The sequence below is a fragment of the Heteronotia binoei genome, chromosome 2 (assembly GCF_032191835.1).
Source record: "Heteronotia binoei isolate CCM8104 ecotype False Entrance Well chromosome 2, APGP_CSIRO_Hbin_v1, whole genome shotgun sequence".
Classification (NCBI taxonomy): Eukaryota; Metazoa; Chordata; class Lepidosauria; order Squamata; family Gekkonidae; genus Heteronotia; species Heteronotia binoei.
The window spans coordinates 91,942,649-91,967,620 of NC_083224.1; the positions used below are offsets into that span (position 1 = coordinate 91,942,649).

The window sequence follows — 24,972 nt, forward strand, 5'->3', positions numbered from 1 at the left end:
ATGAGTTCCAATAAAAAGATGACATTATAAAGATTGCTTTTGGCTTCAGAAATATAGAATGTTGATCTGCAGTGAAAAAGAAGCCTTTTTCTGGGTGAATCCAAATCAGTGGGCCCTGAATGTGGCAAGTTGGCTTGGCCGTTCCAAAAACAAGTGCATGGAGGTTTACATTTCGCATCAGTGTGCACAGGAGATACTTTGCAGCAATCATTTTTGGTGTCTGAGATTTCAGAGAGGATTTTCCTTCCAGTGCCAGTTTGAGATTATAGCTCCTTAACAAGGAGTATAGTATTATGTGGACATCAGTTCTGAGATTGCAGATGTTTCTTGTCCTTTTTTTTCCCTAGGACTGTATTGCAGCCTCCTGTCAAACACCTTTTTGATTGCTCGCTAAGTTTGCAATTGATTTAATGCTGGAGTAATTCATTTTGTTAGTAAGCCGCTTGCAATGTTTGATAATATTTTTAGACTGAACAGATTTCACTAAGCTGCAGAGTTCAGATGAGCTCCTTTAAAGCTGGTGCAGGGATTATGATGGTAAATTCAGCAGTTGATTTCATTAGCAAGCAGTTTCCTAGATCCAAATTGTCCTTTTTAGAGCTTAAATGCCAGATTCAGATACAACTTGGTATGCTTCTCCTTGTACTCTGGGCAAACGCTGGTAGACAAAATGAAGCACTGGCCAGCCTGCATCAAGAGAATCTTATCTCTAGATAAAAAAGGGTCTTTTGGGGGGGAAATGGGAATCTTCTGATAATCTGGACTTTTGGGAAAAGGTATGCTTAAGGTTACTATGTAAGAACATAATGCAGACGTATATGAAATTCATAAATGGTGCTGTATTTTAATGCTCATGACCTGGATTATTGGGCTATTGTTGTATGATGCACTGCGACTTTTGCTCTGTGGTGGTCATCTTGAGTTTTTTAGTTTCTTGGCTGATGTTAAGCTTACTGTGATTGCTTTCTGTTTTTATAATTTTATTATGGTTGAGAAAAATTTGAATGGTTGGACATTCTAAGTATGCTTTGTAGGGCTCCTGCGTATGCCAAATGTTTGTTCTCTAGAGTTTCATGTCAGCAATGAAATAGCAAGCTTCTCTGCTTTGGTTCAGGGGATACATTTGAGCTATTCCAGAATGTGCAAATATTACTATAGCTGAAGATTTCGTCTTAATCCTGCAACTGAAAACTTGATTTGGTGTGTATGTCAAAATTCTCTGTATTCAAATATCAACGTTTAGGTTGTCCCAAATGGTTATTGACTGTCCTTGATGAAATGGTGTAAGTGAACAAGCTCTTTTTAACGAGTCCAGTAAGTTCTGCAGTAGGTGATTTTATTATGTAGTCAAGGTCATTTATATAACACTTTGAAATGTGAAACATTTTTGCATATATTCCAAGCAATCCTTACAACTCTGTAGGATAGGTTAGTGTTTTTCCATATTGCAGTTGCTCAGGGATGAAGCTGAAAAATATTATCTTACCTCAAACCACATAGCTACTGGATGACTGAAGAGTCTTAAGTTGGAAGGTCTCTGGGTTCTGCTTTGCTGGCTCTACTATACATCTGTCATAAAGAACAACAGTCTGGGTAGTCATTTGCTTTCTGTAATCACAATTTTAGTTGCTGTAGTCCAAGTTCAAGCCTAAATACCTTAACTGCTTTGATGGTGGTTAATATTTCCAAGTTTATGTATGTGGTTTTAGTCCACTTAAAACTTTTCCATAGTTTGGCACTAACATATCAGCTAAAATATCCCTGCTCATTGGTTCTGCCAATGTCTGAATAATGTAAAGACATTACGTGGGTGGTCCTGAGCAGAGCATCTTTGGGTAAAAGATGGCTTTGGAAGATAACACTCTGACCACCAACTAATTTTACTGGAGGCTTCTCTGAGGAAGGGATGGAAATTGGAAAGCCAAGCTGCTTCCCTGGCCTCAAAGTGGATTGTCAGCAAGTCCCATTGCCACACTATTACTCCCTCCATCCCCTTCTTCATTTCTTCAGAGTTTGGACCAGTTATTTATGAGGAGCTGTATTTGCCCCTGGGCTTCCACATGCTAATCCCTACATGGAGGTTGTTCATGTGTGTGTTGCTAAAAGATTCATAACTACTGCTGCAGATTACCACAGAATGGGGATAGGGAAAGGGGTAACCTTCCAGGAGACTGTTGCACTAGCAGCTGCCATCCGTTCAGCAGCTGTGGGCCTTCACAACATTAGAGTAACAGCTCTAGAACCTTTGCCACCACCTCCTGAAAGAAAGCCAAATCCCCTCACTATGTAGTAGTATTCCAGTTAACTGTTTGTGTCACTAACATAAAGTAAACATACTTTTTTTGTCTCAGCTGCCATCTTGTTCTTGTGTGCTTAAGCAGTGTGTTCTTGGGCTTCCGTGCCTGTCTTAAGTTGCTAATAGATCCTTTATATATATATATAAAAAAGGTTGTCATTTCTTGGACATTGAAGATGTAAGCAACTTGTTGTTTCCCACTAGTATGTTACATGCTTTTATAAAGATTTGCAGTTTATGGGACTTGACAGTGTAGTGCTTTAAATGTCAGAGGCCTCTTAAGCTCTGTCTTCAGAAGAATGAATCCTTGTGTTTCCTGTGGTACAGCTCGTATGATGTGCCAGAAGCCTAACAGAGGGTGATATTTCTGTAGTCCACATGTACTTTCTAAGCTTCTGAATGCCACATCGCTAGAGAGTATCATGGAGGTGAGGCTCAGTAGTCCAACTTATACTTTCAGTCATTCTAAGGGAATAGTACTATCATGCCAGTCATACTGAAGATGATTGCAAAGTTCCAGTGGTGCCTTAAAGACTTGCAAAATTTATTTCAATATGAGCTTTCACAAGTCACAGCTGACCTCAGATATCCAAGGAAGTGAGCTGTGACTCATGAAAGTTCATGTTGAAATGTTGTTAGCCTTTAAGGTGCCACTGGACTTCTGTTTTGTTTAGCCATACCAAAGGACTACTTACATTTTTGGCCCAATGATAACAAGTTCATTGTGGTGGGGTGATGAGGAGGAAGGGCACCTTTTATTTTGTTCAAGGTTATTTTAAATCTATGATTTAAATAACAAGATCTTCTTCGTGGTCTCTGTGCATCACACTGATGGGATAAGGCGCCAGCGCCGATCTCAATCGGTAAACTTGAAAGCTGTGGATTTCCATGCCGACGTCCCAGTGCGCATGCCCAGAAGCCCCACTGCGCATGCCTACTGAGACGGGAGCGGACATCCCGCCAGTTTTTTTCTGACCGCCGCACTGATCAGTCGATCTTTCCTTGCTTCGGTTGGTGAACTTTATTTATTCATAAATCTGGTTAGAATTATAGTTATTGTAGTTAGTACGGTAGTAGTAGTTAGTTAGTTAGAATAGTTAGTTAATATTGTTCGTGGGGGAGAGCGGGGCCTGAAAAAACTACCCGTTTTTCCAAAAACCCCCCCATTCCCTTCTGCCCCAACCCATCCTTTCCTCCATCTTCGCATGGAAAGACGGTGGGGATTTTTCAGAAGGTGCTCCAAGTGTGGGAGTAAAATAGCCCCACCAGACGGGCATTCACTGTGTCTGCTGTGCCTCGGAGAGCTGCATAGAACCGACTCCTGCACGCATTGTGCCAAGTTCTCGAAGCAGACTAAGAAGAACAGAGCAGCAAGGCTCGCTGCAGCCGTCATGGAGCAGACGCTTTCCCCCCGAAGGACGACCGCAGAACGGGCCGAGCAGCCCATCGCTACCGCTGAACCATCAACAGAAGAAAAGGAAGGTTAAAAGATTGGATAAGCCGAAACACAGCAAATCCGTCTCCCAGCCTCTCCGACCTTGCCACCGGACCCGACGGCACCGATTGTCCCACCATTGAAGTTATTTGCTTCACCAGGTCATCGGGCAAGCCCACCGATCGCATCGATGTCGACGGAACTAGTAATCTCGGAATCGGACCAGGAGATTGAACTAGCACAGCGCTCCGGTACCGACAAGAGCCCTCCGGATCGAGCCAGAAGCTTCTGATCTCGAAGCCCACTTCCTCGGTGTCAAGGGAAAGAACCACGGGATCGATCCCCGAGAAGCCGCTCTCCCCAACATCGAGTGGTCGATCTTTCGCCACACCACCGCCCTCCTACTCAGATTCCCTGGGATCAGAGGCAGTGGCAGTATTTGTATGGAGTGTACCCCATGCAACCTTCCTTTCCCTGGCTTCCTCCGCGTCAGATGGACTGAGATCAGTCCTCTGAAGCATCCTATCGGTCCCGCACATCGTACTGACCGCCAAGACGAGCTCCATCGGCTTCGGTATCAAAACTGCCCGAGATCTAACAGATCAAACACCTTCGGGAGCATGGTCAGCAGGTCCTTTCAGAAAGGGCGAAGGTTGGCTCTGCGGGCCCGGCTTCACCCCCAGCTCCATACCTGTCTGAGCAGTCAGACTCACCGGATGCATCTCCTAGATCCCATGAAGAGTCTTCTCTAGAGGAGCAAGAGACGTCCTCACCCGGGAAACCCTCCCCATCACAGAAGACCATGGAGGAGCAGCCTATTTCGTTGCCTGAGGATTTAAAATCCTATGGAGACCTCATTAAGCGAATGGCCCAGTCTTTGTCCCTCACCACTATCCAACCACAACCAGTCATCACAGATAATGTCTTCGACATAGTCCAGATGGACACGTCCACCGCAGTAGCTTTGCCTCTTACCAACGTCATGCTGCACACTGCAAAATCCTCGTGGGACAAGCCGGTTTCCACACCTGTTTTGTCTCGGCGGCTGGACCACATGTACCGCATTCAGGAGGCTGGTGCAGAATTTCTGTACAATCATCCTAAGCCGAACTCTGTCGTAGTATCTTCCAAGGCAAAGAAGATTCACTCTACCCCCCCCCCCCCCCGATAAGGAGGGGAAGAAGTTGGACAACATGGGCAGGAGACTGTATTCAGCTGGGTCGCTGGGAGTCAAAATTGCCAACTATGCAGCCTGTATGGGCCGATATCAATACGCCCTTTGGGATCAGGTTTCGAAGCTCCTACCTAGCCTTCCGGAACAGAGCAGAAATGCTCTTAAGAAGCTCCAAAAGGAGGGAATGACTCTGGCCAAGCAGCAGTTGAATTCGTCCAAACATTCGGGAGACACATGTGCAAAGACCTTGACTACAGCCATCGCCTTAAGACACCATTCCTGGTTGCGTTCCACAGCCCTCCAACCAGATACTCAGGCCTACATTGAGGACTTGCCATTTGATGGCACAGGTCTGTTCAGCTCAACGACGGATACTGTGTTGCAGGAGATGGACAAGAGTATCAAGACGTCCAGAAATTTGGGAGTCTTTACACCTCGCTCCCAAACTAAGAGACAGTGGCCAAAACCATGGAATAGGAAACCATATTCCAAATCGCCGGATCAACCATGGCGTCCAAAGCCTACGTCACCTTTCTCCAAGCCGCCGTATGCAGCCAAGACAAAATACTCTCCGTCCTCAACCCAGTCGTCTCGACAGAAGGGGCCCAAACAGTCTAAACAGGGACTTTGACTGCCCTTTGGCCCTGCTCCCGTGCCAGCCTTCCGCTATGGGCCATACCCGCCTTTCCCCATTTTTTCGGGCATGGTCCAAAATCACCTCAGACCAGTGGGGCCTGTGCATAATCAAACGGGGTTATGTAATAGAGTTCTTCCAGAATCCACCCACTCCCACTTTCGTCTCCACCAGCCCCACAGACACCTTAAAAGAAGAAGTCCAATCCCTTCTTCAAAAGAACGCCATCGAACAGGTTCCTCCAAATCAAAGAGGTCTCGGCTTCTATTCCCGTTACTTTGCAGTTCCAAAATGGGATGGGGGTCTCCGTCCCATCATGGACCTTCGAGCTCTGAATTTGTTTATCACCTACTACAAATTCAGAATGACCTCCTTGCCCAACATTCTCCCTCTTCTAAATCGCGGGGACTGGATGGCTACACTGGACCTAAAGGACGTGTATTTCCATATTTCCATCCATCCTCTCCACAGGAAGTTTTTGCGCTTCACAATTGGAAGAGACCATTTTCAGTACCGTGCACTGCCCTTTGGCCTCTCCACGGCCCCCAGGGTCTTCACCAAGACTATGGTGGTGATTGCAGCCCATTTACGTTTACAGGGTATAACCCTGTTTCCGTACATAGACGACTGGCTCCTGGTGGCAGGGTCAAGCGACACTCTGTTACAGCACATCACCACCACCCTCTCTCTTCTGCGGGAATTGGGCCTGCAGGTGAATCAGAAGAAATCACATCTCCAGCCCTCTCAGAAGGTTCAGTTCATAGGTGCTATTCTGGACTCCCTTGCTTGCAGGGCTTTCCTCCCACCGAACTGGGCAGACGATATAATACATCTAGTCTGCTCGCTCCAGCGCAATCCAACGGTCACAGCCCGTCAAATCCAGTGGCTGCTGGGTCTTATGGCTGCCACCACTTCGGTTCTGGTCTTCGCAAGGATGCGTATGAGAACCCTGCAGCTTTGGTTTCTAACACACTTCAGATGCAATTGAGACCCTCCCTCACGTCTACTGACCATTCCTCCAGAGATCCTGTCGTCCCTCACCTGGTGGGCACAGAAGTGTCACCTGACGGAGGGCGCGCCCTTTCACAGAGAGTCCCCGTCAGTTACAATAACCTCGGATGCTTCTCTGTGGGGCTGGGGTGCCCATATGAACGGTCTATGTGTTGGGGACAGATGGCCCCGGTACCATGCGCACCACCATATAAATTTCTTAGAACTTCTAGCGATTTTCCATGCAATCCAGTCATTCCACAAGTTCCTCAAGGGCAGGACAGTGGCCGTCAGGACAGACAACACTACAGCAATGGCATACGTGAACAGACAGGGAGGTATGGTCTCCTGCAGACTCTGCATGCTTGCCCTGACCATATGGGAGATGTGCATTTCGATGGGGGTGTCGTTGGTGGCTACTCACCTTCCGGGAGACTTGAACGCCTGCGCAGACTTCCTCAGTCGGGGGGGGGGGAGCCTCGATGCACGAATGGGAACTCAATTGGGAGTTCCTGCAACCCGTCTTCCATCGCTGGGGGAGGCCCGTGCTGGATGTGTTTGCCACCCACAACAACAGAAAGTGCGCACTCTTCTGCTGCCGGGGAGGGGTGGATCCCTTGTCCCTCGGGGACGGTCTCCTCGTTCCGTGAAATCATCACCGAGTGTACATGTTTCCTCCTATCCCCTTAATCACCAGGGTGGTACAGAAGATCCTAAGAGAAGGACCGGTGGGCATCCTCGTGACCCCATGGTGGCCCAGACAACATTGGTTCCCACTAGTCCTCTGTCTCGCCAATGGAGTGTTTCACCACTTTCCCCAGGCCCCAGATCTCCTTCTTTTGCACGGAGGTCAGGTGGTACATCACGATGTTCCACATCTAAAGCTAACCGCCTGGTGCCTCCAGTGACTCTTCTTTCTGACAGAGCTAAATTTGTCATGCTGAACAGCAGGAAACCTTCTACACGAAAAGCCTACTCCTATAAGTGGTCAAAATTCGTTCAGTTTTCCTCTGGTTGTTCCAGGGATCCAGTTGTGGCAGGCTTGCCTACAATTTTTGATTTTCTGCTCTCCCTTTTGGATAAAGGGTTAACAGTTTCATCGTTACGAGTTTATTTGGCGGCCATCTCAACTTATCATTCACAGCTTGATGGACATTCTGTGTTTACTCATCCTGATACTAATCGATTCCTTAAGGGTATTACTAGGTTGTACCCAGCGGTGCGACAGCCTACCCCAGCTTGGGACTTGTATTTGGTTCTTCGGGCTCTGTCGGGAAGGCCCTTTGAGCCGATGGCTACTTGCTCTCTCCAATTGTTGGCTTGGAAGACGGCCTTTCTAGTAGCTATTACGTCTGCAAGACGGGTGGGCGAGCTAGCAGCTCTTCGATGCGATGCTCCTTATTTGTGTTTCACCAATGAAGGTGTGGTTCTTCAGCCTGATATCACCTTTCTCCCCAAGGTAGTCTCATCATTTCATTTGAACACGGAGATTTGCTTGCAGGTGTTCTTCCTTAACCTGGCTACGGACAATGAGCGCAGGCTGCATGCCTTGGACGTTAAGCGGGCTCTGGCGTTCTATCTGCATCGCATGCATCCCTCTCAAAAGGATTCCAGACTTTTTGTCTCATATGCCCAGTCTTCTCTAGGGCAGAGGATTTCATCTCAAAGACTGTCTGCAGCTTTCAAGTTTACCGATTGAGATTGGCGCTGGCGCCTTATCCCATCAGTGTGACTGCACAGATGACCACTCGAAGATCATCAGTTACAGGTAAGAAACCTGTTTATAACTAAAGAAGATTTCGTAGATTATGTAAATCTAATGTATCATGTAATTCATACTAATTGGTTTGTAAAACAATTAAAAACATATTGGTTTGCAACTAAATAAAACTCTTTATGCAGTTTAGCAGCATAATCCAAAACCTTTGGATATATACTATGCATGCCTTTTGCACTCAATAATAATCAGCTTACAGACAAGGTGGGTGATTATGGAATTAATGAGTTTCAACTTGGCACTTGTTGTACATAAGCAAGGCACAACATTTACTAAGTAATGAGGAAATGCTCTTTGAAGGTGAGACTAGTACATGTTGGGTAATATAGTGTATTTTCACTAAATAGAAATTAAGGGCATAGTTCAGAATGTTTTGATGTCATTGATCAGTTCCGCAGGGCCTGCAAGACCACCCTCTTTAAATTAGCTTTTATGAACAGCTGAATAATAATTCTACAACGAAGAAATATCCGCCATCAGCATTAACTAGAATATAGCGTCAATGATAATGTTATGGTTTGCTTTAATTAATGCACTAACTGGTTTTTAAGGTTAAATTAATGCTCAGTTTTAATGTTCTTAATGTAATTGTTTTACTAATGTACCATTGGTCATTGTGTTGTTTATTACTGTTCTATTTATTAATGTACCATTGGTCATTGTGTTGTTAGCCGCCCTGAGCCTGCTTCGGCGGGGGAGGGCGGGATACAAATAAAATTTTATTTACTTACTTACTTACTTACATTAATTTCTAAGGGTGAATAAAAACACTGACATTGTCTTATGGGGCTTATGATTGCTATGTGGTTGACAGTTATTCATAGTGTGTCAAAATAGCATATAACCTGTTGATTATGAGAGCCAGTTTGGTGTAGCGGTTAAGTGCATGGACTCTTATCTGGGAGAACCGGGTTTGATTCCCCACTCCTCCACTTGCACCTGTTGGAATGGCCTTGGGTTAGCCATAACTCTCATAGGAGTTGTCCTTGAAAGGGCAGCTGCTGTGAAAGCCCTCTCAACCCCACCCACCTCACAGGGTGTCTGTTGTGGAGGGAGAAGATATAGGAGATTGTAAGCTGCTCTGAGTCTCTGATTCAGAGAGAAGGGTGGGGTATAAATCTGCAGTTCTTCAACTTCATGTTTATAAAGTTTGACAACAGGTTTTTGCTTGATATGTTCAATAGAAACTCTTTTATTCACTTTTAAAATATGCTTATATTTTTAAAAGATATTTAAATAAAAATGAGATCTGATTCTAAAGTGTTATTTTGGTTGATTTTTATCAGTCCTGTGAAAGAGTAGCAACATAGAGCACTGCATGGGGTAACATGTCTCAGTGGTAGAGTATCTGCTTGGTATGCAAGAAGTCTCAAGTTCAATCCATGACATCTCCAGCTAAAAGGATAAAGTGATGTGAAAACAGGTGCTTTTAAAGATCTCTACCTGAGACCCCACAGAGCTGCTGAGTAGACAATACTGACTGAATAAACAATACTGTTATTGTAATGAATTCATGGATTTCAACCCATGGTCACAGGAGGGGACACATAAATAATAGTCCATGACAAAGTTTAATGTTTAATCAAGGTGGAAGTTTCTTTGGGAGTTTTTCATTTAAGGTTTGACTTGTTAGATGTCACTGATAATATCTGAATGCAGTACAGAGTCCTTGTTGTTAATTCTCCAGCTAAGTATAATAAATTGGCATTTCAGTTTAATATCGCTTTTGAACCCAGTTCTTACTGGTTGGTCTTATCTGTAGAAGTTACAGAAATCTATATTAGGCATTATTAAACAAGGGTTAATTGGACATGAAGCAAAGAGTATTACAATGCAAATGCGAATTGATTAATAGAGAAAGAACTTCATCTCAAGCAACAGCTTATTACATCTTACTCAGAACTATATTGCCTAAGGACATAGTGAACAATGTGTTTTTCTTACAGAATTCAAGAACATTTGACACAGTTGATAAGATTGCTTTTATTGAACTTCATTTATCTTCCAAGAACAAGATAAAAGCATGAGTTTGGCAATTTAATCAGAAAGCATATAGCTGAAGAGATTTTCCTCCATTTTTAAAGTTAGGACAGAAATAAATGGTAATACTAACAATGTATTGTTCATGTTTTTTATCCTTGAGTCTATAAAAAGGTTCACACAATTTTTGTGTGTGTTGTGAATGCAAGATAATATACATGATTATCTCCTCTCATTCCTTTTGAGCCTAATTCTCCCAATTTCCAGTCTAACACTCTTCACTACACCACACCACGGCAAACGTTATAACTTCAGAAAGGATCATCAAAGGCATAATGTTTATGTAAATACAGATGAAATATGCAACCTTTTCCCCCCTTTTGTATCTAATTCTCAGCAGTCCCCTTGCTATTGTGCCACCTGCATGGCCTTGCAAGCAGCACATGGGATTGTCAGCTGAAATAGTAGTCAGCTGTATTTTGTTTTCTTATATTGTTGAACTGCTTGCTTCTGGAAAGAAATTTTCCAGTGAATTGTCTGGTTGTGGGTGGGTGTTCAAGACTTGGAAGTATTTAGGGAAGTATGAACACTTTCAGATTATCATCTCACCTGCCATCCATACATGGGCTCCATATATCTGAAGGAAATAATGGCAAGTGATGTAGACTACACATCAGTCTTTCATTAAGAACAATTATATCCTGGGGGAGTGAATGTAGGCCTTTTTTGGGGTTAGTTCCTATGTTCTCAGTTGTACACTACAGTAACTAACGGGATGCTGTTTGATGTCCTCATAAAGCAGTCCTGTTATGATGTCCTCATAAAGCAATCCTGTTACATTCCAACAAAATTCATCTAGTAATATTATGTAGAACACACCAGTTTGTCAGTTTAATTGTTACACTGGACCAATTATATAGTATGCACAGTGGTTTTGACTGATGGTAGATGTGAGCTTCTACCAAGGTTGAATATTGTTGGTGATACCTGAACACAATAGGAAAAAATTGCTTGGCAGAGGTTTATCCCTAAAATTAAGAAATGTTTGGGTTACATTGTAGAGATTTTTCTCCAACTAGTGAACTTTTCATATTGAATAGTATTTGATGTAAATAGTACAGTGATATTCATTTTATGTAATGTGTGATTTTTCTGTTAACATATTTTGTTTCAAATTATGTTGAATAATTTCTTAAGCAAAAATGTGTAATTTATTAAATTGGATTATAAACATATCTTGCAAGTATAGCATGTGCTCTTGTAAGGCACAGTTTGCTCTTATGGAGTTAGTAGGCTAGCTGTTGTCATTCCATTATTTTCATTACTGAGCCAGTATGCATGACTGATTTGCTTTAGTAGCAGTATCATTATCATCATGCAACTTGACTTTGCAGAATACATTAACATAATTTTGTCTGCTACAATGCTATCAACAATTCTTAGTTCCTTTTAAAGAGGGTGATAATGTTGGTGTTTTTATAAGGATAAATGAATTAGTGTTTGCATACTTATGCACCTGATAACACAAGTGAACAGAAAGGGATCCACCTTTGCACAGAGGAACCAGGGTAAAGCAGCAAGCACTTCTATGGGGGTCTAATTTTTAGCACACATAGTTCTAATTTGTAAAGTTCATTTGTGTTGTGATACCTTTAGAAAAACAAGGCAATTGATAAATGATAAAACTTGTCTATTTATGCTTATTCTTTAGCAAATCCAGTTTGCAGATGATATGCAAGAATTCACAAAGTTCCCAACCAAGACTGGTCGCAGGTCCTTATCTCGTTCCATTTCACAGTCTTCCACTGACAGCTATAGCTCTGGTAGGTGTCTACCTCTTTTCTGTATTTCCCATTTGCTTTGTACCTCTATGAGCATTAACCTATGCTACATTTCAGCAGCTGAAAGTGTCATAGCACCAATAGAGCTGGACTGGGTTGCTCACATTTCTTTCTTGATATGGTGAAAGACAGGTACTGGCTTGGTAACAGCCTATGAAGGTGGGAAAATTCTATGCAATTCAGTTTCTTATTCATAGAGGGTATGCTCTGAGCAACTGGTGTTAATTGGGCTTCCTTTTCTTCTGAAGTTAATTATTTCTATCTTGAATTCAGCCCAATACAAACATCTCTGCAGGCAGACATTGCTGCAGCTGCAAAGGTCAGTCATAGTTTGCTTTCTTGCTTTAAAATACATTAGAATGGAAAGAGCCATGTGACTATTACATGCGTCATGTCCCATTCTACCAAACACTCACACAAAATAATATGAGATAAATATATAAGGATTATCTATTTAACAAAGTACCTCTGAGCACGTATGGTTGTCTCCCCCAGCACTGCTGACACTTAGCCAGTCCGTGTATATCTGGAATGAAGGGAAGAGAGCAAGATGGAAATGGAAGTAAAGGGCAATTGGAGTTCTTCTCACTTCAAGAACCTGTTTGGGTCAGGCCATGAGAGTTGCCATGGGAAGCACCAAACCAGTACGGCAAGCCTATGTGCCCTTTACTTCCCTCACTGTTGTCTTACTCTCTGTCCCTGGAACAAGGATCATAGTTCAGATAAGAGTGAGATGGGCAGAGCTACTTTGCCTTGTGCCAGGTAGAGCACCATGGCTACATGGGAATTAAAAGCTGCTTAGCCTTCCTACTGCAGAAGCTCACTCTGAGCCAGTCAGAAGCATTGTGAAGGTGCAAGAAACCTGTGTACCCTCCACTTCCCTCTGACTTCTTGCTCTCTTTCAAGCATGAAGCCACAGGCCACATAGCTGAGAGAGAGAGAGTCTGCCAAAGTACCCAGATGAGAGCATGCTGGCAATGGAGAACAAGATGAAAACCATCACCACCCCTCTGTGGGCAGTTGCTTTTTTCCCTGGTAGCTGCTGTGGTGGTGGTGCTGGTTTTACCCTCTCTTCTGTGTGGCCAGTTTGCTGTCCTCCTGGCAATTGCCCAGTTGCTTTTATGAGCGTATAAAAGCTGTGGAGAAGGTTGGAGGACTGATGGATGGTAGGAACCCTTTCATCCTTGTCACGAGGTCTGTATCTCAGGGGAGGCTCACAACTTGTCTTTCAGTCTGATCTCTCTGTCTGTCTCATCTATCTATCTATCTATCTGTCTGTCTGTCTGTCTGTCTGTCTAATCATACTCCTGGAGGTAGCAGTTCCCAGGTAGGAGCAGAGATGTACATTTCCTGGAAATTTTGAAGCCATAGGAGGAAAATGTATCGGGGCGGGGGGGGGGGGGGGAGACACAAGAAATATATATTTGAGGGGGAATGGCAATACATAGAATGCTTACTCTTCTATGAATAAACTACATTTATTGATTTAACAACATAAAATGCATCCTTTATAACTAGAACTATATTATTTAATATTTATGGAAATTAAAAGCAAACATGAAAGTTTACCCAGTACTTAAGGAAGAGTTGCAGACTGCTGCACCTTAGCACATATTTGTTAGTTTTTGCCATCTGTGACAAAAGATAGAAGTTGAAGGTAGAAAACAAATTCTATAGTAAACAAAGTAAAATATTTTGATAGAAAAACCTTTATATGGTTATAGTAGGTATTTCTGCCAGCATGTCTGAATCTTGTTAAACTTCGTTAACATTGAAATACAAAACTTCTTAATCATGTATTATCATTAAATACATATTTATTTACATTTTAAATAAAAGATCTTGAAAATACTGTGCATATCTACTGTATACACAGAAATTATCATTATTTAATGCTGTAGATAGTTGTGCAGAAAAAAATCATATACATCTGGAGTAAAAGTATCATTTTTCTCATTTGAAAAAGGAAAAAAAAGCATAAGATTTTTCCAGTTTTCTCCCAGTTTCCCATTTTTCAATTAAAATAACTGAAAAGGTCTTCAAATTTTTTCATGCTATGTATTTTGAGTAAGAAATACCTTACCTTCAAGCATTTTACTTATTCTGTAAGAAAAGCAGTTCCATTTTTAAAAATGTTCCCCATAGCTTCCTAAATTGTCCACTGAAAAAACAGAAATGATCCTCAGACTTTTTAATGCTGTATAGTTGGAATAAGTGAAATGTTTTTTAAGACAAGGTTTTTCTCTCTTAAAAATAGAAAATATTTCATGAGGTTTTTTTCCTGGTGCTTCCCAAAATTTCTTATTTTTTTCCATTAGAAAATTGGAACAAATGCCTCCTCTCTAGCTTCCAGGCTCTGAGCAAATGGGTGTTCACATATGTATATGTGAAGGAGTTTGAACCTGCTTGTGAGGAATTCTGGTTCCCTCACCCATTGTTCAAGTAGCATGCCATTGGCCAGAGTAAACTCCGTCACAGTGGTCTGGCTCACTGAAAGTAGTGTGTATGTTGATGGAGTTATTGTTTCCCTTTTACTAAATTTTATAACTTGACTAGGTGTTGAGTATCTAACCATGAACAAATGTTCAGGTTCGTGAATGAGTTTGTGCATGAGTTATGCACAGTGTGAGATCTTTAAAAGGAAAAAGGGTCTTTATTTAACTAGAAACAGTCCTGTCAACTAAGAACACAGAGGCATGGGAATACACATTGGAACCAGGCTTCAGGTGTTGCAGAGAATATGATTGATTACCAGGTTTTACCTTGGCATTTCTCCCAGAGACATGGGAACAAAACAGCTGGGTCTTGTGAAACAGAATATGGCCACTGCAGACTTCAATCAGGCTCCTGTCAGTTTCAGGCTCCTCAGCTTGAGCAGCTTTCACTTAGTGAGCTGAATCTTTTAACACTCTCCTCTCCAGCTAGACGGGTTCGATTTGATCCAACTTGTAATGGAAGCTGCATCCCCCTCTTCCACCAAGTATGCACCTAACCAATGAGATTACATTGTACTCCCTCAGTATTTAGGGTTCTAGGCCAAGATATTAACAGGAAGTAGTCTTGCCTCTTCCTAGCAATGTAGTAGGTGATACCCCTCATTGATAATCATAAATGGGGGTATTTCCTTCCTGCATGTAACAAGAGGATTTTAGGGTTGTAAAACAGACTTGCATGCTTTTCAGGGCACCCCATGTTCCATTGTCATAAAAGTGCTCAGACTTTTTCATATTATATATTTGAGATAAGGGGAAAACTTGCCTTAAGAAGCATTTGACTCATTCTAAAAGAGGGAGGGCAGTTTTCCCATCAGAAAAACTAGGGGAGGGGAGTTTTTTCTCTGAATGATTTCAGTTTTTTTCTGGGCTTTCACATTTCTAGGTGGTAACCACCACCCAACTACAAGACCACCTTGCTCATTTTCTTGAAATGTGGGGTGGGAACTACAGTGGGGAAGGTTGCTCAGCCACAGGTGGCATGTCTAACGGCCAGATATGGCTCCTGAGCCACTGAGTGAGTATCACTGCTTTAAGTCTCCACAGACTAAAGACTTGAAGGAGAAACTAGTCATTTATTTTTAAGGATGTCACTAAGGAACTTCAGAAGCCTAGCATAGCAGTTGGTAAGGTTGACCTTTCAGTTAGAAGCTCTCGTCTCAGCCAAACACCTTTCTATATCAATGGAATTTTGGAATGTTGTAACAGCCTTCCATGGCTACAGAAACTGCATCTTCTTGTCCCTTCACAGTTCTTTTTGTTGGAAAAGTCACTTGATTTGTTCTGTTTTTAAACTTTACAAAAGTCATCTTCCCTTGTCATTGTATATGGATGGTCTGAAAGATCCTTGTTATGTCCTGTGTATTTTGAATATGCAGAGCCAGAACCTTCAGTGCCATGCTGTTTGCTGGGGAGGGGGGTGTTTCTCATATAGTTACAGATTGCTTTACCATAGCGATAAAGCATCTTGAGGTCCTTGTAAGTTTTCTTGATTTACTGGCTTTTTTTGTTTGAAAGGCAGTCAGTTTTTTTTAATAAATAAGGTGCCCTTTCTCTGCCAGTAATCTTTCAAGGATGTCGATATCATGCAGTTTTTGAAACCCACATGGTGCCGCCTTATGCTACTGTATGCAAGTCAAGAAGTGAAATACTTGAAACAGAAAGCAGATTGACCAGAACTTTTTCAGTGTTTAAGATACATTATCAGAATAAAGTTAATGTAGCACAGATGGCAAAATGTCAGTACTGGGTAAGACATCATGATTGTCTTGGTCCTCCTTCATGTATATTCTGTTCTCACAAAGCATGTTTTTGTTCTTGTAGCGGCATCCTACACAGACAGCTCTGATGATGAGGTTTCCCCTCGAGAAAAACAGCAAACCAATTCCAAGGGCAGCAGCAATTTCTGTGTTAAAAATATCAAGCAGGCCGAGTTTGGGCGCCGAGAAATAGAAATAGCAGAGCAAGGTAAAGGATGAGCTTTTGGACTGACTTCCTTTGTTTTTTGAGAATTATCCTCAAAAAAGCTAGGGTACTGTCAGGCAATAGGGACAGGCACATATGTTAAAAAGGCAAGTCATTTCAGGGGTTGAGGCAGCTCCTGAATTAAACCCCAAACTGACCTGAGCCACCTACCCAAACCAGTCTGGAAAGTACAGTTCCCTGTTTCTCCTGGCTGCAGCTAACAGTCACCAGGAGAAAGGCGTTAGTGATTGCCCTGAAAAGGACTTCCTTTCCCCCATTTCCTGGCTCCCTGTGGCAGGAAGAAAGGGGCCGGGAATGGAAGGGACTCCCTTTCACTTTTCTCCCAGCTGAGCCTCCCATGGTATTCCCCACTGTCCCAGCTGTAGGCTCCTTCATGCTGCCCAGTTTAAAGAGAATGTAGGAGAGAGAGAGATTGGATTTATACCCTGCCCTTAATTCAGAGTGGCTTACAAACTCCTTCCCTTCCTCTCCCCATGACAGACATGCTGTGAGATAGGTGAAGTTGAAAGAGCTCTCAGAGAACTGCTCTTGAGATAACAGCTCTGCAAGAAGTGACTGACCCAAGGTCTCCCAGCAGCTGCATGTGGAGGAGTGGGGAGTCAAACCTGGTTCTCCCAGATTAGAGTCTGTGCACTTAACCACTGCACCAAACTGGATCTGAGCCATTTAAATCAAGCAGCTGAGTGGCAGGGAGCTCCCAGCCCTCAGCTGTTTCTTATGAAAAGCAGAATGCAGGGGCAAACCGGTATGTTCTGCTCTTCACAAAGGGTCACAGCCTACCATGAATTGCTTCCCCCCAAAATTTCAGAGAAGTTCATTGTGGTTCCTCAGTTCATGAACCTCGGTTTACAAACTCCAAACCATCCAAACTTCATGACAAACTTTGGTTTGTCAGTCAGTTCATGCCCCTCCCAACCAGGTAATCCTCTTATTAGCCTAGTTTTTTTTTAAATTCCAGCAAATAATTAAACTTTATTGTAAAGAAAACTCTCAGGATCCTCTCAACAAGTGATGTTAATGATACTGTGTTTACCTAATCTTGTCACCAGCAAATAATAAGAACATAAGAGAAGCCATGTTGGATCAGGCCAACGGCCCATCCAGTCCAACATTCTGTATCACACAGTGGCCAATAATTTATATAAATACATACATACACACTGTGGCTAATAGCCACTGATGGACCTCTGCTCCATATAACCCTCTCTTGAAGCCGGCTATGCCTGTAGCCGCCACCACCTCCTGTGGCAGTGAATTCCACATGTTAATCACCCTTTGGCTGAAGAAGTACCTCCTTTTATCCGTTCTAACCCAACTGCTCAGCAATTTCATTGAATGCCCACGAGTTCTTGTATTGTGAGAAAGGGAGAAAAGTACTTCTTTCTCTACCTTCTCCATCCCATGCATAATCTTGTAAACCTCTATCATGTCACCCCGCAGTCGACGTTTCTCTAAGCTAAGCGTTTTAACCTTTCTTCATAGGGAAAGTGTTCCAAGCCTGTAAACATTCTAGTTGCCCTTTTCTGGACTTTTTCCAACGCTAATATCCTTTTTGAGGTGCAGTGACCAGAATTGCACAGTATTCCAGATGAGACCGCACCATCGATTTATACAGGGGCATTATGATACTGGCTGATTTGTTTTCAATTCCCTTCCTAATAATACCCAGCATGGCGTTGGCCTTTTTTATTGCGATCGCACTGTCTTGACATTTTCAGTGAGTTATCTACCACGACCCCAAGATCTCTCTCTTGGTCAGTCTCTGCCAGTTCACACCCCATCAACTTGTATTTGTAGCTGGGATTCTTGGCCCCAATGTGCATTACTTTGCACTTGGCCACATTGAACCTCATCTGCCACGTTGATGCCCACTCACCCAGCGTCAACAGATCCCTTTGGAGTTCCTCACAATCCTCTCTGGTTCTTACCACCCTGAACAATTTAGTGTCATCCGCAAACTTGGCCACTTCACTGCTTACTCTCAACTCCAAATCATTTATGAACAAGTTAAAGAGCATGGGACCCAGTACTGAGCCCTGCGGCACCCCACTGCTTACCGTCCTCCACTGCGAAGACTGCCCATTTATACTCACTCTCTGCTTCCTATTAATTAGCCAGTTTTTGATCCACAAGAGGACCTGTCCTTTTATTCCATGACTCTTGAGCTTACTACGGAGCCTTTGATGAGGAACTTTATCAAAAGCTTTCTAGAAGTCAAGGTAAACAACATCTATTAGGTCCCCTTTGTCCACATGTTTGTTCACCCCCACTAAACTGTAACAGGTTAGTGAGGCAAGATCTTCCCTTACAGAACCCATGCTAAGTCTTCCTCAATAACTTGTGTTCATCAATGTGCCTACTTATTCAGTCCTTGATAATGGTTTCTACCAACTTTCCCGGTATTGAAGTCAGACTGACTGGCCTATAATTTCCGGGATCTCCTCTGGAACCCTTTTTAAAGATGGGGGTGACATTTGCTACCTTCCAGTCCTCAGGAATGGAGGCAGATTTCAATGAAAGATTACATATTTTTGTCAGAAGATCCACAAGTTCAACTTTGAGTTCTTTCAGAACTCTTGGATGTATGCCATCCGGACCTGGTGACTTATTGGTTTTTAATTCGTCCATCAGTTGTAGGATCTCCTCTCTCATCACCTCAATCTGGCTCAGGTCTTTCAACACCCCTTCCAATAGAAGTGGTTCCAGAGCATGTAAACATTTCTCATCTTCCACAGTGAAGACGGAGGCAAAAAATTCATTTAGCTTCTCAGCCATTTCCCTATCCTCCTTCAGTAATCCTTTGACCCCTTGGTCATCCAAGGGCCCCACTGCCTCCCTGGCTGGTTTCCTGCTTCTAACATACTTGATGAAATTTTTATTGTTGGTCTTTATGTTTTTTGCAATATACTCCTCATAGTCTCTTTTTGCCTGCCTGATCACAGTCTTACATTTGATTTGCCATTGCCTGTGTTCCCTTTTATTAATCTCACTTGGACTAGCTTTCCACCGCTTAAAGAAATCCTTCTTACCTTTTACAGCTTCCATTACTTTGTTTGTTAACAATGCAGGCCTTCTCTTATACCTGTTTGTACCTTTCCTAACTTGTGGTATATATTTTATCTGTGCTTTAGGATTGTAGTTTTAAATAGCCTCCAAGCTTCCCCAAGGGTTTTGACCGTATTTACCTTTCCTTTCAGTTTCCTCTTCACATGCCTCCTCATCTCAGAGAATTTACCCCTTTTAAAGTTAAACGTGGTCATGCCGGTCTTTTGGGGCAACTCCCTATTTATACAAATAGTGAAATCAATAACGTTATGGTCACTGCTCCCAAGCTGTGCGATAACTTTTACATCTCTCACCAGGTCTTGGGCATTACTTAGGACCAAATCCAGGATCACCCCACCCTTGGTAGGTTCTGTGACCATCTGCTCCATAGCACAGTCATTGAGAGCATCTAGAAACTCAGTCTCTTTCTTTCGACCAGAACACATATTGACCCAATCAATCTGCGGGTAGTTAAAATCACCTATGACGACACAGTTTTTTCGTCTAGCCACCACCTTTAAGCCTTCCATCATATTATAGTCGTCCTCTGTCTTTTGATTTGGTGGGCGATAACAAACTCCCATAGTTAAATTGCCTTTTGGGTCCTCTATTTCAACTCAAAGCATTTCTATAAGGGAGTCCAATTCTCTGACCTCAGTCTTACTGGACCGTATGCCCTCTCTGACATACAGAGCCACTCCACCTCCAACCCTTCCCTCCCTATCCTTCCGGTATAACGTATATTCAGGAATCACTGTGTCCCACTGATTCTCCTCATTCCACCAAGTTTCTGAAATTCCCACAATGTCTATGTTTTCCCCCAACACTAAACATTCCAACTCACCAATCTTACTTCAAAGACTTCTAGCATTTGCGTACAAACATCTATAATTTCCATGGCAAGCTAGGCTTGCCACCTTCCTCCTGCCGCCTGGGGACTCTTGCAGGCAGTCCATTTTGTTTGTCACCGTCTCAGTGGACAACTCTATTCCATTACCCGTTTAAAAAGTATCAGCTAACCCTTCATCTCTTTGAGATGAGTCTTCCCGAACCAGAGACATTTCATCTCCTGTCGGCTTTCCCCCTAGATTTAGTTTAAAAACTGCTCTGCCACCTTTTTGATTTTAAGCGCCAGCAGCCTGGTTCCATCCGGAGACCGTCTTTTTTGTACAGCTCCCGCTTGTTCCAGAAAGCATCCCAGTGCCTAACAAACTTAAACCCTTCCTTCTTGCACCATTGTCTCATCCACACATTGAGACTTCTTTTTTTTTTCCCACAAAAAAGAATTTTATTTACAACAACAAAAGACAAAAAACAAATAAAAAATTAAACAACAACAACAAAAAGAAAAGCATTATTGATAAACCTATATACATTTATCTAATGGAGCGAAATTACTGAGACTAATACAAGTAATGTTATTCTATCCATTCAAATCCCAATTGTTTGGCCCATTCATACATTGGATACCAAGTTTTCTTACACTCTTCCAAATTACCATCTTTCAACCTATAAGTTACCTTCGCACCAGGCAGGCAAGTCACCATATGGTCAGTACGCGGTTTTGCCACCCAGCTGTCTATTTGCCTAAGGATTGAATCACCAACTACAAGACCCTCCCTCTCTCCCCGCCCAGGGATGGTTCCTTGGCGCAAAAGGATACCCGCTCACCAACCAAAGAAGAGGTCCCTTCTGAGGGTGCATTCCCCTTATCCTCAGCCTGGTGCCCTGTTCCTTCTTGATCCTCAGGCTCCCTGGCAGCAACAGGGCTGCCACGTTCAGAGCGGGGCTCAACTAACACGTCCCCGAGAGTCTTCTGCGAGTGCCTAACTGACTATCTCTGCTTCTCCAGGTCAGTCACCTCAGCCTCAAGGGTATGAACTCGTTCCCTGAGGACCAGGAGCTCCTTGCATCGAGCACACACTATCTGTCCTGTGACACTCAATGCAAAACACTGGAAAGCCTCCACCCCCCTGCTGGCATTCTACCTTCATGATAGCTTTTTAAAAATATGCATCCCCTTTTAAACCCAGTTTGTTTATGTGGCTCCCCGCCTGGAGAGTCTACTTACCTTATTGGGAACACAAGGAATCTGGGTTCCTGGTCCTTACACAGCCCCCAGACTAAGAGCCACAGGCCAAGAGCCCTTCGGCTTGCGCCAAAGGCTCGTGCCTCTGGCAAGGCACAGCTTGATAATGCAAAGAGGGTGGGCAACACAGCCATTGATTAATCAGCCACAATCACCTTCACCTGCAGCCCTTCACAGGAACTCAAAAGTTTTCAGCAATTCCCCAGCTGCCAAGGTTTCTGCAATGTGCTCAGTCTCTGGCAAGGCACAGCTTAATAATGCAAAGAGGGTGGGCAACACAGCCACTCTAATCAATCAGCCACAATCACCTTCACCTTCAGCCCTTCACACGAACTCAAAAGTTTTCAGCAATTCCCCAGCTGCCAGGGTCTGCAGTGGTAAACACCATGTAAAAGCAACCATTTTAATACTAGAGATACATTAACAGGCTGTAACCCCTGAAGTGTGGTGTAGAGTAGACCTGTATGCTGCATGATTTTTGGCAGCATTAATCTTTTTCTGACAGTGTTAATTTGTCCATTGTCATTCAAGATGGTAGGCGCTGCTGGTCTTTTCTTCTTTAGAGTCCCCATTAGCTAGTAAAAAGGTAAAGGTAATCCCCTGCGTAAGCACCAGTTGTTTCTGACTCTGGAATGACATCACATCACGATGTTTTCATGGCAGACTTTTTACGGGGTGGTTTGCCGTTGCCTTCCCCAGTCATCTACACTTTACCCCCAGCAAGCTGGGTACTCATTTTACTGACCTCGGAAGGATGGAAGGCTGAGTCAACCTCGAACTAGCTAACTGAACCCAGCTTCCGCCAGGATTGAACAGGTCATGAGCAGAGCTTGGACTTGCAGTGTTGCAGTTTACCACTCAGCACTATGGGGCTGCCTCATTAGCTAGTGCCTGTTCGCATTTGTATGTTTCTTTGACTTATCTAAATCTGGGGGGACAAGTGGTTTTTGTATATTTCTACTTAATTAAAAATTCTTTATCTTGCTTTCATAGATATGTCTGCTCTGATTTCACTAAGAAAACGAGCTCAGGGGGAGAAACCATTAGCTGGAGCTAAAATTGTGGGATGTACTCACATTACAGCACAGACTGCGGTCAGTATCCCTGTTCTTCAACTTGCATGCAAGCTGGCTTTTCCTTGTAACTGTTATCTGTGCAGGTCATCTGTCCCTTCCAGCAGAGGGAGATAAAAGGAAGAGCTATATAAATACACAATAGTAATCTGACATAATCTGGTTACTGTGCCATCTGTTTCTATGTGTATGTGCTCTACCAAGAAATCTGCATTCTAGCAACACCAGTGTAGGGCTTGTGCTTCTCCTGTCCTGCAGGTATTACAGTTTGTTGCATTGATTATTATATATAATCTGTCTTGAGTCCTTGGAGATGTGCGGGCTGTAAACTTAAATGAAGTAATTAACTTTCTGGTTCTGTGCTTGTTTGTGCCAAACCCCCAGTTAACTACTACCATTGCTCTTCAGGTTGATTGTGCATTTGCTTTGTTTTATAGGTATTGATTGAGTCACTATGTGCATTGGGGGCTCAGTGCCGTTGGTCTGCTTGCAATATTTATTCCACTCAAAATGAGGTGGCTGCTGCATTGGCGGAGGCTGGTGAGTAGAGAACAATTGGAGGAGTCACAAATCCAAAGTATATTTTTATTTACTGCAATGCTTATTAGCTCCATCACACTCTTGAATGTTTAATATTATGTGGATGCGATGCCCCTTTCCCACTCATACAGAGTGCCTACCACCCTTAGCAGCCTCTCTCTCTCAGGTTCAGGGATATCAGTAGGTCAGGATATCACAAACTACCCTTCTCATCTTCTTTAAAATATACAGAGAGCCATATCTCTCTCACTCCCAGAGACATCCACAGACAGGGTAGCTCAGCCTTCTTTAAGCCCTAAGCTTTTGGAGTTGGAGCTCAAACAGTATTCCAGTCAATCATTCCTTTTGTCTGCAGTGCATTTTTGTGGCCTTTTCCTGTCATATTCAGCCTTGTGGTATCTAGCATCAGTGTGAGTTTGTGGCATGATCTGGGGGTTTTTGCATGGTTTGGTTGTGTTACAGTATACTATAGAGTATGTGCCTCAGGATGGCTGTTTTCTGTAGGGGAATTGATCTGACTTCAGCTTTCCATCCCCTCCGCTCTCCCTGCAGCCTCTACGTAGGAAAAGGACAGTCCTTCTCCACAGTGGAGACCAAAGCAGGAGGGAAGTGATCTCAGCAGGTTATAATGACACAAGTCCACCCTGCAAAGCAGCCATTCTCCCTCAGAGGCAGAGGACATCTTGGGTGTTTCTCACCATCCTATCAGGGAGGCAGGTTTTCAAAGAAACTTCCTGTGTGGTGTGGAAACTCCCCCTTCTCAGTTCCTTTCCTGCCTTGACAGGGAGAGCAGCACAGTAGCTTAGGCTCCTGCTTACTTAGCTCTTTTTAGGATTTTTAGTTCTTCCCTTCCTCTTCCTTCTACTTGCTAACCTCTTCAATGTTTTTTTCTTTTTCCTACTCTCCTCTCCTCCTTTCTTCTCTCCTCTTGGGGGGAGGGGAGGTTATTTGCATTGCGATGTCTACCAGCCTCTGGAAATAGCTGTGAAGAGGAGCAAGCAAAGTCATGTCCTCCCACCTCCAGGACGACTTTATGGACGATTCCAGCCCCGGTGCTCTTCCTGAGACCGTGGGACAATCTTCCTCTGGAGCTGACATGACCGGTAGGCTTGTTGAGGCTTCTGGCAACATGCCTTGTATGGGTGACCTGCAAAAGTGCAGGAGGAAAGGACATGTTTCAGCTGATGTAGCGGCCATTTTGGATCGATTTTTTTTGGTGCCAAATGGTGCGAATTGGCAGTGCGGTTCCAATTCTATCTTCCCTTCATGCATGGTGGGTGCCAATCTCCTGGCAGGTGAACAGGACTCACAGGATACTCAGAGGGGCCAGACATCTACAGCTTTGTCTTCACGAGGGTCGGGTAATGTACCAAACACCCGTTTCCCCTTCAGTCCTGAGTTTATGGAGACACTTAATCAAACCATAAGAGCAGAGATGTTTAATGATTACTGTTATGGGTGGGGGTTGTCATGGTTCAGCTCGTTCCAGGTCCCAGTCACGTTCTCCCTTTCCTAAGAGGCCTAGGGTCACCACCTGGCTTACCAAGGCAGCATGGAAGCAGCCTCTTGAGAGGCTAGACAGAGATGGGTCCCCTGAGAGTGGCCATCATGGCAGCACAG

The 24,972-nt window shown here is 43.5% G+C and overlaps 1 protein-coding gene across 3 annotated transcripts in view; it reads left to right on the top strand.

Annotated features, from left to right (window-relative positions):
• AHCYL1 (adenosylhomocysteinase like 1) overlaps positions 1-24,972 on the top strand; it is a 93,026-nt gene that overhangs the window by 34,382 nt on the left and 33,672 nt on the right. For 2 of the 3 annotated variants that reach the window (XM_060231612.1, XM_060231614.1), the window contains exons 2-5: positions 11,998-12,109; positions 16,444-16,587; positions 22,733-22,833; positions 23,250-23,352. In XM_060231612.1, coding sequence (XP_060087595.1) covers positions 11,998-12,109; positions 16,444-16,587; positions 22,733-22,833; positions 23,250-23,352 — 460 coding nt within the window. Of the gene's footprint in view, positions 1-600; positions 777-11,997; positions 12,110-16,443; positions 16,588-22,732; positions 22,834-23,249; positions 23,353-24,972 lie in introns of those variants that run through there. The other variant, XM_060231615.1, reaches the window with a different exon arrangement.